At 43.7% G+C, this 17,021-nt stretch overlaps 1 protein-coding gene across 2 annotated transcripts; it reads left to right on the forward strand.

Annotated features, from left to right (window-relative positions):
• The first annotated feature begins 2,305 nt into the window (after positions 1–2,305).
• gfap (glial fibrillary acidic protein) lies at positions 2,306–10,012 on the forward strand. Of its 2 annotated transcripts, none has more exons than XM_030058572.1 (9): positions 2,306–2,961; positions 4,771–4,831; positions 4,935–5,030; positions 5,163–5,324; positions 6,395–6,520; positions 6,784–7,004; positions 7,084–7,151; positions 8,254–8,336; positions 8,558–10,012. In XM_030058572.1, the coding sequence occupies exons 1-9, from the start codon at positions 2,435–2,437 to the stop codon at positions 8,597–8,599; spliced, it is 1,386 nt and encodes a 461-aa protein (XP_029914432.1). In that variant the 5' UTR covers positions 2,306–2,434; the 3' UTR covers positions 8,600–10,012. The 2 variants fall into 2 exon arrangements, with proteins under 2 accessions (XP_029914432.1, XP_029914433.1); XM_030058573.1 differs by having other exon boundaries at positions 2,315–2,961; positions 7,108–7,151.
• Positions 10,013–17,021: the final 7,009 nt, after the last annotated feature.

A 17,021-nucleotide genomic window follows, 5' to 3' on the forward strand; every position in this document is an offset into this window, starting at 1 on the left:
AGTCATTAGCCTAGCTCCGTCCAAGTGAAAAAATAAAACCTTACAGCAACTCCAAAGCTGTCTTATTTACACCGTGTATCACGTGGATTTGAAATACACATATTGGGATATAAAAAAGTAAATCAATAGTCATTTTAGGAGAAGTAATTTGTGCCGGATCTTCCTCGACCTTCAGCGGTGTGCAGATCACTGCGATAGACGGAAGAATAAATGTGTTAGGGGTTACAATTACTAGGTCTTACTTCTCTGTTTCAAATACACGATACACTGTGTTGTAAATAAGAAAATGGAATCAAACATCTTGTCTCAGTCTGGGTGAGGTGGAGAATTTGGGTATTTTCCCCAAAACATTGAGATATTCCTTTAAGTGATGAGAGTACAGATACTAGAATCATCCATGTGTCCGTCGGCTCCATATTTCATGATTTCAGCTGCTCACGGTGCACCTTCACCTGTGATGGAAACAGAGAAGGCAGCAGCGAGTGTCTTTGCCGTGTGGTTCGTGTTTTTTTGAGTGGCTGGCGGACGAGGACAGCCATGTCAAACTGGTCCATCTGTATGCTTGTCTGCCGTCATACCTGGAAATCTGTTTGGGAAATTGCCATGAAATTTTGCAAGCGCGTTCATGCAGCCCAGAGGATGAATTCTGCCAACTTGTGTGAACTCACGACCTCTCCTCTAGCGCCACCCTCAGGCCAAAATGTACAAATTCCAGCTTCCCACGACTTGAATTTTGATTTTTCCGATTTTTCTCCGATACAAAACTTCCACATTTAACCACACTTATCGCTTAAATTTAGTCACCATTTAGCTTCAGAGGTGCAACAAGTTTTCTCAGTGTGGAAATAATGATAAATAATGCCGACTATGACTAGTTAGCATAGGCCGCTAAAGCCAGTGATGTACTGGGGATGCAGAGATGATTCGGATGTTTATGTTCTCATCATTTCACAATTAACTAGCAGGCCCATCTCCCTTAATCATGATGAACTCCTTTAAAGAAATGGGAGGCCTCCGTCTGCATGCTATGCAGTTTCAAATGGAAGGGCACACCATTTTGTTTCCTGTACGTTAAAGATGATAATAACCCAAAGAATTAATGTAACCCTGTTTTGAATCGAATGTTTTGATGGCAAATGCACAAAAACCACTGACAATGAGGCAAAATGCTCTTACGTTTTCGGTTATGATGGGATTAAAGAGTTGTCCTGAACTCCTGAGGCGTTTCTAAGCTCTATCCTTTTTGAGAATTTGAGTGGCATTCATCATTTTTTTTTTTTTTTTTTTTTTTTTTTTACCACATCATAACAAGGCATAACAAGGTGGGGTGCCCTCCCATTTGAAACTGTCTGCCTTCAAACATTATAATCAAGTCTTTAATTAGGTCAGGCGTTAATCTGTTATTATCATTTTCCATAATGAACTGACATGCCTTGGAAATGTATTATCTATCATCTCCCACCACAAGAATAATACTCAAGAACGGTAACTTTAATCAAGGAGTCTACATCACCTCATCACCACATATAAGGCGTTGCCATTAGAGTTAGCCAGTGTTTGGTGAATGTTTGCTGGCACTTATTAGTTGCACCCTGACAAGCACCAGAAAGGCTTGGTAACTGTTTCTCTCTGTTTTGCCTCGTTATATAATTGTGCTTCACGCTGAGATCCAAGGAGGAGAGAGCACAGCCGCCGAGCTGCTCTGCCCGATGGCGCTTCTGTCCTCACACAAAGTGGCCACGGGCCCAACAGTGTAATTCCACCAAATCCTCCAAGCTTAGTTTGATATTTTGGATATCGACCAAAACATTGCGCCACACGGCAAAAACATTTTGACTCTTTCTCCCAGACTAATTTATTTACTTCATCATTCAATTTATCGTTTTCGCTTTCCACTGTGGATGTGCAGAGGACTGTTTCCATCAACTCGCTCCCTTTTGTCCGGTCTCTCTCTCTCTCTCTCTCTCTCTCTGTTGCTGTTTTTGTGAGAGAGCATGTGTGGTCATGTTGAATTGGTGGCCAGGCTCTGTCACACAAATTCCTTTTCATTCAGCTGAGACAGAAAGAGAGAGAAACAGACAAAAAAAAGGGGGAGAGAGAGAGAGAGAGAGAGTGTGAGAGAGAGAGAGCATCAGAGGCCAGGAACGAGGGAGGAGAGGGGGAGAGAGGGAGACGGCCAAGACACATTTGTAGTTGAGTGGACGAGCACAAACAATCCATGGCACAGCTTTTTTGAGTGTCATGTCGACCACCCCTTTGCTCTCTCTTTTTGTCCCATTCACTGACTGCCACTCTCTCTCCCTTCTGCCCCACCCTGTGGCCTCTGCGCTTTGGAATAGAGAGTGGTTGAAAAGGGGGAGAGAGGGGGTGTCGGGGGGCGTGTCTGCCCCTATAAAAGCCCTGTTTGTCCCCTGACTGAGCTTCATTCCCCATCATGGAGAGTCAGAGAGTCCAGTCGTCCTATAGGAGGCGTTTCGGCCCCCAGGGTTCGGCCAGTACAGGCGGCGGGGTCAGAATCAGCAGCCTCTCCTCCAGCCGCGCCTCCTGGCATGGCAGCCCTCGCCTCCTCACCCACTCCAGCCCCGTGTCCCGGCTCTCCCTGGGCTCAACCAGCACGGCCCTGCTGCTGGGGAGCCCCGCGGACCGGCTGGACTTCTCCGCCGACTCGCTGATGAAGGCCCAGTACAAGGAGACGCGCACCAATGAGAAGGTGGAGATGATGGGCCTGAACGACCGCTTTGCCAGCTACATAGAGAAGGTGCGCTTCCTGGAGCAGCAGAACAAGGTGCTGGTGACGGAGCTGAACCAGCTGAGGGGGAAGGAGCCCAGCCGCATGGGGGACATCTACCAGGAGGAGCTGAGGGAGCTGCGCAGGCAGGTGGACGGCCTCACCACCGGGAAAGCCCGGCTGGAGATAGAGAGGGACAACCTGGCTGGAGATGTGGCCACGCTCAAGCAGAGGTAGGAGGGAGAGGGGTGTGACTCCTGCTGGGGGTGGAGACACATGTTGGATGTAATTATGGGGGAAAAAAACAACTCTCTTTTGTTCTTGCACTTTTTTCCCCAAGCACTCACTCCAAAACATTGATTTATAATCAATGTTTTACTCTATTTTGGCTGCTTGTACTTTTTGATAATATAAAAAGGGACATTTATTCAACATTTGGACTCATTGTACTTGTTGTTAGTTGCTGCCCTGGAAAAAAAGATTCTACTAAATGGTTTAACTGTTGTTTCAGTATTTAGATGATCAAATATTGCTTACAAATGCCCAGTTAAACAGCCTTTGGTCAGATTGGCTTTGGTGTTGTGTTGCTTGTTGTTTTAGAATTTTGCTACTAATCCGTTTCCTGAGGAAAAGGGACGTTACATTATAGGTCTATCAGGCGAAAATAAGGCGCACACTCACTCGTGCTGCATCCCTGGGATTTTTTTTTTTTTTTTTTTTAAAGCATTTATATGCAGATTTTGCTTCGTCTCTGAATTGTTGGAATGCAAGCCGCTGTGCTCTGGGCGAGCTTTACTCCTGGATCCCTCTTTACAAACTTGATCCTGACCGGACCTCCAGTCGCCATTGAATTGGTGTGCAGGAATGAAGGGGAACACAATAGTAGCTCCCAACAAAGAGAGCAGAGAGCCAGGCAGATGTTCTCTTCCATGTATCCTAAAACACTGATTCACTGGACTTGGCACAGCAGCAGTTTTAATACAAGACTTTTCTTCACTTAATTGGCTCATTCAGTATAAATTTATACTGCGATTTTTTTTTTTTTCTGGAGAATCAATGACTGGACATCCAGGAAGGCAGAACGGTCTATTTCAGAGTCTCCTTTCCTCTGATTACCACAGGGCTGCTGGTCCCCTGAAAGAATTCAGAGTGAATAGCGATAACCGTGGATGAGAGGGTCAAAGGTCACCTTGTGTTTCCTGCTGCTTTCCTCCTGCCACTCCATTCAACTAACTCCGCACGATCCCGTACAGATGTTGCCCTTCGTCTGTGAGCATGTGTGCGCTTCTGTGTGTGTTTCTGATGGATTGCACTGTTGTGTGTGTGTGGGTGTGTATGCGGACCCTTTGTGAGTGTGTAAACTCCACCCCGTGGGAAAGGCCTCTGGCTGCCTGACTGGAGTGAATGTCTAATGATGCGTGAGCCACCTATTCAGCTGCGCCCCGGCCTTCCCCTGCAGCGCGTGGAGCTGCACTGGAGCTCCCACTCACAGACATGCTTGAAATGGATTTCCATCTCCACGGTTTTATAATAGAGAAAAGTCTCTTCTGACTGAATTCTGCATAAAGGAATTGGCAAAAAAAAAAGGAAAAAGTCATTTTCTATGTCATGCGTGATGGTTAAATGAGAAAATTATTGGGATGTTGCAACAAAATGTTCAGTCTTTGATGGATTTTTTGTCATTTAAAAGCACACTAAACAAGACTTGAGTTTTTGCATGTGCTTTTCAAAAGTAGTACCATGTCAAAAACAACAATAACAATAATAATGATGATTAAATTGGTTAATGCTGCGATGTTGCTTTGATAGAACTTGTTACTTGTTTGGTCGTGAGAAAAAAAGCCATACATTTTTCATTTTGTGCACTCGTTTAGAGGTAATTGGGATTTTGTTTCAAGAGAAAATGCAGTTTTATTTATGTGTAGTTGAATGGAATCAGGAAAAAGTTTTGCTTTTGTTCATGTATTGATATATATGGGAATTAAATACAGGTATGACACACCTTTGTTCTAGTTTTTTACTCCTGTTTGTGTTTCTTTCAGGCTGCAAGATGAGATGAACCTTCGCCAGGATGCAGAGAACAACCTGAATGCCTTCAGACAGGTAATATTCATGATATTTGCTTCATCCTCTCAACCAGTAATCTAATCATACACACATCTCTGAACATTCACACTCACTCCCTCACATTCCTCTCCTCTTATAGGATGTGGATGAGGCATCTCTAAACCGTGTCCAGCTGGAGAGGAAGATTGATGCCCTGCAAGATGAGATTAACTTTCTGAGGAAGATTCATGAGGAGGTAAGTGGAGTGCATCAGAAAATAAAATGAAAACTAAGAAAAAAAAAAAGGTCAAAGAAAAATCACTAACATCCCTTAACTCCTTTGAATGCTGATTTTCTGCTTTATCTCCTCCACATCTCCTCATGTCAGGAGCAGCGTGAGCTCCAGGAGCAGGTCGTGGCCCAGCAGGTGCACGTGGACATGGACATGTCCAAACCAGACCTGACCGCTGCGCTGAGAGACATCAGGGTCCAGTACGAAGCCATGGCCAACTCAAACATGCAGGAGACGGAGGAGTGGTACCGCTCCAAGGTCAGGACCCACTGGGACGCCTTTCGTTATGCCTGCCAGGACTGAGGAGTAGAAAAATACACATCAAAATAAGATAAAATAAAACTTTAATGAGCCCTGGGGGGGAAGTGGATCATGCAGCAAAGAAAAATAGAATATAAATGACATTAGACGACACCAAACGCTGGTGTTAAATTAACACAGCTGAGAATTATGACAGTGTGGAGGAAACGTGTTAAAATGTATTAATTACAGCATGCATGAGCTTGTGTAAAACAGCAGCAGTAGAACATATGCAGACAGAAAAATATCCATCTTCCATCCAATTTACATGGAAGGAGAATATGGATAATCAATATAACGGGGAAAATAATCAGAAGCAGAGGCACTTTATTGATCCCTGAGGGGAAATTGCAGTTGCAGCTGCTCAAATTATCAAGAGAAGAATATATTATAAGCAGAGGTGAAATCTTAAGATATAGAAAAATAAATAAGAAATATAAAAATATGTGCATTAGACATTTGTAAAAACAAAAACAAAAAAAACATATGTGCATTATGTATAAATATGTGAATTAATCCTGCTTGTGCATTGTGCATTAATCGTAGTTGTAAAAAAGTATGTGCATTATGTGCCTTATGTGTAAATATGTGCATTAATCCAACTTGTGCATTAATTGTAGTTGTAAAAAAGTATGTGCATTGTGTATAAATATGTGCATTAATCCTACAAAACATTGCAATAAATACAGAAATACAAAACTGTGCATATATAAAAAGTACACCTATATACACCCTATAAACACCGGGGTATTGCACTGTTGAAATGCTGTCAAGTCCTGCAGGTATAAATTGTTGCACGGTTAAATAGTTAAATGAAAAGATAAACAGTGATCAGTGAGAATTATAAAAAAGATCAAGATATTTGCAGTATATTTCAAATGCAAAAACAGGACAGTATGAAGAGGCAAAGTCAAATTAATACCAACATGATGATGATATAACGGCCATGATCATGTAAAAAGCGCAGAAGTCCATCATCCACAACACGGTCTCATCCAAGCTGTTGTGTTGTTTGGTTTCGTGCACAGTTTGCTGACCTGACGGATGCGGCCAATAGGAACGCGGAGGCTCTGCGCCAGGCCAAGCAGGAGGCCAATGACTATCGCCGGCAGATCCAAGCGATGACCTGCGACCTGGACGCTCTCCGCGGGACAGTAAGGAGACGCGGTCAATCACACACAGTCTTAGGAACTGCTAGTATTTTTTTACATGAACTGTAAAAGATGCTGAAGGTGTGCATCACATATCGACTACTGACTAAAAAAAGAAAATATCGGTGTTAACATCAGCCCTCAAACACTCATATACATCAATCCATAATTGTCACTTATATATAAACGTCAGCGTGCTCCATCAGGTGTCAGTGTTCATCAGTGTTCATTGGTCTCTCCTCCTCCTCCTCCTCCTCCTCGATCAGAACGAGTCTCTGGAGCGCCAGCTGCGAGACATGGAGGACCGCTTTGCCACGGAGACGGGCGGTTACCAGGATACGGTGAGCCGCCTGGAGGAGGAGATCCAGGCGCTGAAGGAGGAGATGGCCCGGCACCTGCAGGAGTACCAGGACCTCCTCAACGTCAAACTGGCCCTGGATGTCGAGATCGCCACCTACAGGAAACTCCTGGAGGGGGAGGAGAGCAGGTGAGAGGGAGTCGGTCGGGACGATTTCGATTTTGAAGAGTAAAAGTGAATAATTCCTGTTTATTTTCAGTGAGTTTAGTTCTTTCCTCCTCTCCTCCTCCAGGATCACTGTTCCTGTTCAGAGCTTTGCCAACCTGCAGTTCAGAGGTGAGTGACGAGTGATCCGCTCATTTTTCACCTTTTTTGAATTTACTGCATTTGCTTTGAAAGCTGTCTGAACTCCAGTTAGGGAGCACAATGAAGCAAATAATAACCATATGAACAAAAACAGCTATACATTTGTAAAACCATAAATTTGCCTTTTGTCTACCTTGAAAACCGTCACATTTTAATTCCACTTTATTTCAGCCTGAGAGTCGGGGTTTACTGAGTTGAAGTGGGTTTTCCCTCCACCACATCCCTGGTTATTATGTGAAAAGACCACACCTGTGCTTTTTTCCTGCTCCAGCCGATTTATTTCACATCTGTTTAACAGCACCACAAACACCCTGCTGTTTTAGACGTTTGAATGCAGGCATTGTACCGAAATCAAGACACAAGACAACCCAAACAACAACAAACAACAAGAATTAGCAATCAAAAACAGAAAATGATCATGGACATTGGGAAAAGGACGATTTGGATTTTGTTTCTTCTTACTTAGTTATGATAGTTAACCTGGCGAAATATCAAATAAGAAGCACATTTTTCTGATTTATTGATTACACATGAATCCACCATTCCTCTTTCTTGCGCTTGGACTCCCACAACAGAGTGTACATATACCAGAAAGTAGTCGAAAGAAAAAATGTCTTATGGACTAAATTCAAACATCCAGGACTTAAAATCATGGGTGTGAGCTTTAACCTGAGCAGCAGAAAACTTTGGTGTAGGTTTCTCACTTAAAACTTTGGGAGAAAAAGGAGAGAAAATGTGACTATATAATCTAAAATCTAAAAAAAAAAAAAAAAAAAAAAAAAAGTTTGTGCTGCCTTTAAGTGTTCTGTGTAAGATCCTGCCTCTGATACTGTGTTGCATTCAAGTGCTTTTGTTTAAAAATAAGAAAAATGAACCCATGATGAAGTAGTCGCCTTAATTTACTGTAAACAAAATGAATGACAAAACAAATCAGAGTGAAAACTGAAAATACAAACTTCCACGAATACTCCGCTTTACAAGATGCCTAATAACAATATACAGTAATAAATTACATCATTGTTGTATTCACTATTTTTGTGTTCACCATTTTGTGCCTCTGCTCCTCCGTCAGAAACCAATTTGGACACCAAGACCCCAGAGGCCCACGTGAAGAGGAGCATCATGGTCCGAACTGTGGAGACCAGGGATGGGGAGGTACAGTATGCACCTGAACGCAGCACAGCACAACCCGCTCACAGTGAAATAGGCTGATCCATACTGCAGCACCTGGCGGTCGCCTCTGGAGGGCGCTGTGCTACATTGTGTAACACCCGGGTTTTCACCCACCCTGGCTCACACTGAACACACACCTGATGCTTCCCGTGCTGCACGTCACCTTTTCTCCTGTCTCTGACTCTGATTTCTCTTCCTTGCAGATCATTAAGGAATCAACAACCGAACACAAAGATCTCCCCTAAAACTCCAGGCTGGCACGCGGCTGCTGGCGTCATCTTCCTCCTCGGTGACAAATCGAGGACGTTACCGCAACTTTTTCTCGTCTCCAGACCCCAAAGCTGCCCCGTCGAGGCCCATCACGTCATTCCATATTTTTTTTTTCTCCTCTCCTTTCATCATCATCATCATCATCATCCACAAGCCATGTGCTTTACTTTCACTACTACTGCAGCTTAGGCTCTCTCGTTAGAATCTGCCAAAAAAAAAGCTGTTGTTTTGTTTTGTTTGTTTGTTTGTTTGTTTGTTTGTTTGTTTTTATGTACAGCTCCACTGTTAGCTTGAGTATGGAATATAGGCCAGTCGACCTGAGCGCTGCATCGGCCTATTCCAGTAACAGCAGACTTGGTAACTTGTCTTTTTTTTTTTTTTTAATAGCCAAGTGAGACATACCAGATTGTTAGTGTTGTTGCGGAATAGCTGCCCGTAGATAAAGGCCTTGAAACGTAGTTATTGTGTTGAGCTAATATCAAGGGAAGGGGGGTGCTGACGTCGTGTGGTCGTTGTGTATGTGAAACGTGGTGAGGAGACTCCAGGAGGTCGAGGAGGTGAGCGGTAGTCAGGACGGGACTCGGACGGGTTGGGCGACTTGTGCATGTGACGATAATTTGGGCAAAAACCACAGGTGAAAGTGGGCTGTTTTTGTTGTTGATGTTGTTTTTGTTGTTGTTTTTTTATGATTCTACCCTTCTCTGGTGCTATTTTTTTTTTCTTTGCTTCACTCCTCTGTTGCAGCCGCCTCGGTCTGTGTGCTGCTGCATGTTTAACACACACACACACCCTCCCCCTTCCCTTCCCTTCCCCTCCACAGGCAAATTTCTGAAGTGTCGGAGTGATAGCGCAAATGGACGCAGGGACAGGGGAGGGTGTTGTGGAGATAACGGGGTGCTCGATGCGAGCCGGGGTGAGAACTCGCTGTCTCCATGGCTACTGACCTCCTCTCCACCGCCGCTGAAAGCTTTCTATTTTACTTTGGCGGGAGGGTAGACAGGATTTAGGAAGGGCGGATGTCACGGCACCAGCTCTGTAACCCAGGCCCCTCCTCCCTCGGTGGGAACCCCGCCGACTGAGCCGAGTCGACAGGCCCTGCAGCCTGATGGGAGCGGCGCTGCGCTGAAGCCGGCCCGTCGCTGCATCTATTAATTGCGTTTCCATGAGCCTCCTTCCACCACCCTCTCCCCTTTTCCTACCGTTTTGCCTCGTAACACCCTCGTCCTCCCTTGTTTTCTGTGTTTGTTTCTGAATGTCAGTTCTAGATAGGTAAAGATTTCTGACTGCTGGGTCTTGTAGTACAGGCGCAGCTGAGTCAGGCTTTGTTCGAAGGAAAAAAAAAAAAAACCCTGCAGTTACATGACCTGCGGATATAACCTTAGTTTTAAGCAGTGCTATACTCAATGACAGCATGTTAACATAAATAAAAACATTTTGTTTGTTAGAAATGATCCGTCCATGTGTGTTTTTTGTTTTTTTTTCTAAGCACAGCTGGCTTTCCATTTGCATCTAATGTACAATTCAAAATGTGCATAGTAAAGCCTCCTCACATGTCAACATAAGTATTTAACGCAGAGTGACAGGTTCTATCTTCGCTAAGTTTCGGGTATTAAAAGGTTGGCAGACGCCGCTCATCATTCCTGATCGCTCCTGCCCATCGGCCGGGCCGTACAGCGAGCAGATGGGTTCACCTCCAGTAATATCACTGCCCACTCAGACTGTTATATCCCGGCAGAGAAATAATAGTGGCCAAAAATAGTGCCGGCTGAGACACAGACAAAACAACTGCACTGAGATTTCAAACACAATAAAAAAAAAAACCTCAACCTCACATTTGTGGAAGGTTCTCAACATCACTTCTATTTCAAGAGAGTCTTATAGACGGATTGCACAAGCACACCTTAGGATTTTTTTAAGGTCGCCACTTCATAAGAATTCAAAATTTCCTCTGTTTATATAAGTAAACGATCAAAAATGTTAATGAAATACATCAGATTTATAGGTGCACTAAGGAATATCGCTGAGGGGTTTACTAAAGTGAGGACCCATCGGACTCAACTGACAGCAACATGGAATACGCATGTCATTTGATGGTTCAGTCTACACAGTTCTCACCAGGCGTAAATTGAGTCTAAACGGCCCTCAATTCAGTCGACTGTCTGCAGTTTTGCATCAAGCAACTTTAAAAGCAGGGGAGCGTGGGGTAGAAACTAACGCGGGGTAAGTTGTAACATGGACTTTTAAGGTAGTTGCACGAGGTCAACCGGCAAGTGCTTCCGGTTAGTTTGTCACATGATCGTAAGAGAGCCCAGCGCGAATTTTGGGGATGAACTGGCTGCATTTTTGAGGAGATGCGTGTAAAAGTGTGTTTTACCACCAAGTAAGTGAATTTCTTTACCTTTCTAATTTTTTGACTACTGAACTGTGTGCGTGCGTTACCAAATCCAATCTTACATTAACGTATTAAGCATCATGTTGCCTAAAACATAGCACTGATTCAAAACATTTAGCTAACTCATAGCGAGTGCTAGTCAGGTTTTAGACCAGTGACTACACAGTGGGGCTGGTTGTAACACAGTGTTACAACTAAGCCGCAATAAAAACAACTGCATATTTGTCACTAACATAAGAGTAACGTTAGCTACGTAGTGTAGCTGTGTGTGTGTGTGTGTGTGTGTGTATGTGTGTGTGTGCGTGGATGCGTGTGTGTATGTGTGTGTGTGCGTGGATGCGTGTGTGTATGTGTGTGTGCACAAGGTGGAGCATGTGTGTGCGGATATAACATGTGAGCCCCTATCATCGTGGGATTTCTACTGTATTCTTTCTAGTAGCTCGTGTATATTGAAACAGATACTCCAACTAGTGTATTAACAGATTTTTTTCTTCTGTGAGGTTTACAAGCCAGAGTTATGATTTATGTGGTGTCAGAATAACCCCATGTGGAATGGGTTGATTGTCCTTATTCATTCATTCATCCACAGAATGATATTACCCCTGCAGTCCGCACAATTTACAATTTACCCCACCTGTGGGGTAAATTGTAACATTTCTCTTCTTCCACTTTGGGTGAAATTCCACGGAAATGGTAGGTTCTAGAAACAAAGTTAAAGTGTTCATTTGTAGCAGAGATGTGTATGTTGCTTGTATTAAAAAATGAGTTCTCTAACTCCTACATATCCTACATTTTTTTGCCTTTGGACTGAAACGTTAGGTTCTACCCCTTGCTCCCCTATTTAATTTTGAACTAGAAAAGCACACTCAGGATAGCACAAGTCTCTGCCGGGCGTGTTTTCTGACCCTGGCGTGCAAATCTGGGCAGAATCCAAAACTCAATTCCTAAATCCTTTTTTTTCCGTCTACCGGGAGAAGGAAAAATACGGAGACACTGCCTGCATATCCCCCCTTCTCCGGTGCTTGGACTTGGGTGAAAAACCCGCTGAGGAGTTAGCACTCAGCTGTTTTGAATCACCACAACCATGACAGGTCCCTAACCATACAGTCAAAACTGTGCACTAAAATTTTAGCATGATAGGCCCGTTATTATGTGAGATCAGCTGCAGACAGATACACACACAAACAGGCACACATGAGCACATGATCCCCTCCAGGCTGCCGCCCGACACAGCTAACGATCAGTCCTTTTATTGGAGGCAGTTTCAGACTCACTCCAGTCATCACATCACAGCTGGGGCTTCACTGAAAAATGTCCCTCTTCACTAAAAATCACTGAAATCCATGCAATCAGGCCTTTTTGCAGATTTGGAACTGGATAATTACCAATCAGCATGTTTGCTCATTTTGTCTCTTGTCAGAGCTGGTGTTGTTTTCCAATCAGGGTCCAGAGTCGTCATTATTTTACCTGTGAGGACGTGCATTCAAGTGCTATCACATGTATCGGCAAAAATGGATTTCCTACTTGCAAAGTTCACATATAAACACCATTCAAAGTCAGGCAGTGGTGTCAGAAACCTTGGTTTATTTCCTTCAGCAGAATAATACACACATGAATGTAATTGTATACACTTTAATTACTTGTTTGTAGTTAGCCAGCTTATAGATGTTTAAGTTAAGTTTGTTAAATGACCTGTGTTAGTTAGTGTGTTAGTGCCTGCTGGGTTTGATTTTCTGGTAAGCTGAAATGTAAATGCAGAAGTCCTAGATGCGTTAGCCTTCAAATTCACTCAATAAATACTTTAACTTTTAACTAACTTTTCACTAAACTATGTATTCTGAGCCCAGCTCTTATTTGGAAAAAAAAACCAGAGCAATAAGGGACCTTGTTAAAATTAAATTCTTATCAGGATATTATGAAGCGGTCGAAGCGTTATCAGTGATTATTGAGTCTATTTTGCATTGGCGAGACAGAGACTACACCTCCTGTCAGATGTAAGCCTCCATGCCTGTGTCGGTAGAGATAAGATGTGTAATGTTTGCATTAAAGTGTCTTCCAGTGACTGAGTGTGTGTGTGTGTGTGTAAAGTACAGTATGTATCTGTTTTGCCCGGCTCTTATCTGAGGAATGAGGGGTCCCAGGTCTGCGCTGAAGGTGGCCTCCAGCTGAAGGAATTCCAGGCCGATAAAGCTCTCAGGCGGTCAGGGCGCGGGCTCTGACGTCCGCCTCTCAAACACTTTTCCATCCAGTCCTCCTCGAGTGGGACGGGAAGGGGTGGAAAGGTTGGGGGGAAAGGTTGCGGAGATGGGTCATTTTTGGGGGCTCATTATCTGCCTGCAGCGAGTGAGAGGTTAAAGCAGCTGACGTGTCAAGCTGCAGGGAACATGAATACACACTGTCACTCTGTTTTGCCAAGTGTCCGTAAACAAGACACGCCAACACTTTTTCATGGAATACACACGGGCACGGGACTTCCATGCAGAACAGGCCTCCAATTAAACGTGTCTGGAAAAATAATTTGTGCTCTGATCATGACGGAAGCATATGTTCCCTTTAATATATTTCCAAACACGATTTTAGGTGTTATTAACTGAACATATATCAGATTATGCATCAATGGCAATGCTGAGAGAACACAGGATTGTGTGCGTTGCTCAGGTTTAATGTTATATATGTTATGTCAATGTTAATGTAAAAACGTAACATTCAAAATTTCTCACCACAGCACATTGTGTGTCTTAAAAAGCGCGTTCGATGCATTTTCTACCTCAGAAGAAATTTTCAAAACCTTATTTTGGAATATTTAAAGTTAAAGTTGGTTTACCTAGTGTGCGCTATAGCACCACCAGTGGTCACAAACAACGGTGGATGCCTTTAATATTTTGTCATGTTAAAGGTGCACTACACAAAACTGCAGTGTTTAAGTTTAAGTTTAAGTTTAAGTTTAAGTGTCAAAAAGTAGAATGAGCTTGTAATCCAACAGCAAGTCGGTTTGACAATGCAAATCATGTAGATTCAAGCGTCAAATTATATGATTCGTCAGTGTTTTTTGTCAGTAGAGTCTGAGCGTTCCTCAATTAAAATCAGTCCTTTGAAAATCTTGCATAGTGCATCTTTAATTTATGGGGAAAAAAAAAGTGTGTTCAAATGAGAGAGAATCTGTGGAAGCAGCATGACCATAAACAACATTTCGGATATGATTTGCTGAACATATATTATTAGATTATGCATTTTTGTTAATATAGCAGAGGTGTGGAACTTATTCTTCTATTATACATTCAGGGAACACAAGGTGGACCCCAATCAAGGATGATATGATAATTACAGTAATGTTATATGTCATGTCCTTATGTTTTTTCCAGCAGGACCAGCAGATTTTGAACAAATAACAACAACAAAACATTCCAGAAAACCTGTAAAAATCTGTTATTTAAATATAATTGGAGGAGAACCGCATATCAGTCGCTGTTCATTGTTTTGGCCGGTGCCTCTTGTCTTTCGGGCTCCCTGTCTGGTGCCCTCTTTGACGCACATTCCTGTCTCACTTGGCCCTCACACCAAAGGGTCATGGGAAGGCATGTGTGCTTGTTGGTTAATTTTAGCCCTCATTTCATCAAGCTCATTGAGACGAAACACAGAGCAACCACCTCATCCAGTCCCGTGAAGCCCTGAAGCCACGCTCTCTCCGATCGCCGAACAACCTTTTATAAAGCGATATACCAGATCAACAAGCACACACTGCACAGCAAAAAATAAAAAAAATCAGTCACAAGCCAGTTTTTATTTTAGAATGCAATCACTAAATCCCAAACAATGGCAAAATCCCTGCATTTAATGCGAAAGGCCCCCGAATACATTTCTGGTGATGTTTTTTCCTCGGCCTTTAATGATTACAAGATCACATTCGGACCCTCTGAGCCTGAAGCGTTTCTGTTTCTGCATTATGAGGCTGAAAATGAGAGATGGTGCTGCAGCAGTGCCTTGAGAGGCAGCAGAGATATTGAAAAATATGGAAAGGGCTCAAACATTCATAGAGAAACAGATTGAAGTGTGTGTATGTGTGTGTGTGTGCAGCTGAACACTGATCATCACTTAGCCTAACTGGTCACTGAAGCTTCTCTGTGCTGCGTCATTCAAGTTGCCACCTGCTACCTCTCAGTGCTCTTAATAATACATACCTTCTCCTGCTGTATTCCTATGAAAATCAGTAGATGCATGTGTGTGAGAGAAAAAAAACACCTTGTACTTTTCTTCCAGTCCAAGCTGTGACTCTCCTCTCCTTAACATGGTGGTTTCTCCGTCTCCTTTTCCATCCTTCATCTCCAACAGCAAACCTCAGCCATCTTCGGCGCCAAGCGGCTTGCAGAGTTTTAATAGGTCGTTTGACAGACAGGTGCGATGCGGTTTGAACGTCTCGCTGAGGAAACATCAAAACGCCGGAAGCTGCTCAGCCTCCAGTCACAATCAGCACACCTCTGCTCTTAATCAGGCGCTGCAGCCGTGTTTTGTTGTTCCCTCTTCCTCGGTAACCCCTGTTTGCGTTTTGCCACCTGTGCCGCTCATCCAGCTCATTAAGACAGTGTAATCTGTGACAGAGGTCGACAGTGCACCAAGTTTTTTTTTCCATTATAATGGACAATACCAGATTCAAAGCCTGGGACTGAGACAGCAGCTGCTTTAACATACACAGACTGCACACAGAATGACGCCAGACATGACACCACACACACACACACACCTATATACATCTGTCAGGGGCCGAACGAGGCATAATTCATTCTGGCCCTCTATCACACACATACATTCTCCTTTCACATGTATATATATTTTCCTTTCCTTTCACACCTGCAGGAGCTTTTCTTACCTTCCATTATAAATCCACAGGCATTAATATGGAGCTGGTCCCCCATTGCAGCTAGAACAGCTTCCACTCTTCTGGGAAGGCTTTCTACAATATTTTGTAGTGTGTCTGTGGGAGTTTTTGCTTGTTCATTCAGAGGAGCATTTGTGAAGTCAGACACTGATGTTGGACCAGAGGGCCCGGCTCACAATCTCCATTCCAGTTCATCCCAAAGGTGTTGGATGGGGTTGAGGTCGGGGCTCTGTGCAGGCCAGTCCAGTTCTTCCACACCAAACTCAGCCAGCCACGCCTTTATGGAGCCGCTTTGTGCACTGGGGCTCAGTCATGCTGGGACAGAAAAGGACCTTCCCCAAACTGTCACCACAAAGCTGGAAGCAGAGAATTGTCCAAAATGTCTCGGTGAGCTGAAGCGTTAAGATTTCCCTTCACTGGAACTGAGGGGCCAAGGCCGAGCCCAGAAAAACAAGCCCATAGCGTTATCCCTCCTCCACCAAACTTTACAGTCGGCACAATGCAGTCAGGCAGGGAACATCTCCTGGTGTTCACCAAACCCAGACTCGTCCATCAGACTGAAGTGTAATCGGTTGCTCCACAGAACATGTTTCCCCCGTTCCAGAGTCCGGCTTTACACCGCTCCATCCGACGCTTGGTGTTGCCCTCAGTGATGTAAGGCTTGCATGCGGCTGCTCGGCCATGGAAACCCATGCCACGAAGCTCCCAGCTCACAGTTTTTGTGCTGATGTTGGTTTGGAGCTCTGCAGTTACTGAGTCAGCAGAGCGTTGGCCACTTTTACGCACTATGAGCCTCAGCGCTGCCACACCTGTGGCAATGGGACTGAATGAAACACCTGAATTCAATGATTAAGAGGTGTGGCCCAGTACTTTTGTCCATATAGTGTACCTACATGTTCTTCTTGCATATGCATATTAGCCTGTTTATAATATTAAATGTAAACACTGACTGCATTTGCATGAGCGCAAAATGTATGAATGTGTGTGTTAAAATATTTAAATATGAGAACAAACATGCGTGGGTGTGAGAATGAAAATATATCAATGTATGAGTGAAAATACATGTAAAAGGAGAATGAATTATGTCTTGTACAGCCTCTGATGTACAACATACATGCACACACACACACAC

This window comes from Myripristis murdjan, chromosome 8 (assembly GCF_902150065.1).
Source record: "Myripristis murdjan chromosome 8, fMyrMur1.1, whole genome shotgun sequence".
NCBI lineage: Eukaryota > Metazoa > Chordata > Actinopteri > Holocentriformes > Holocentridae > Myripristis > Myripristis murdjan.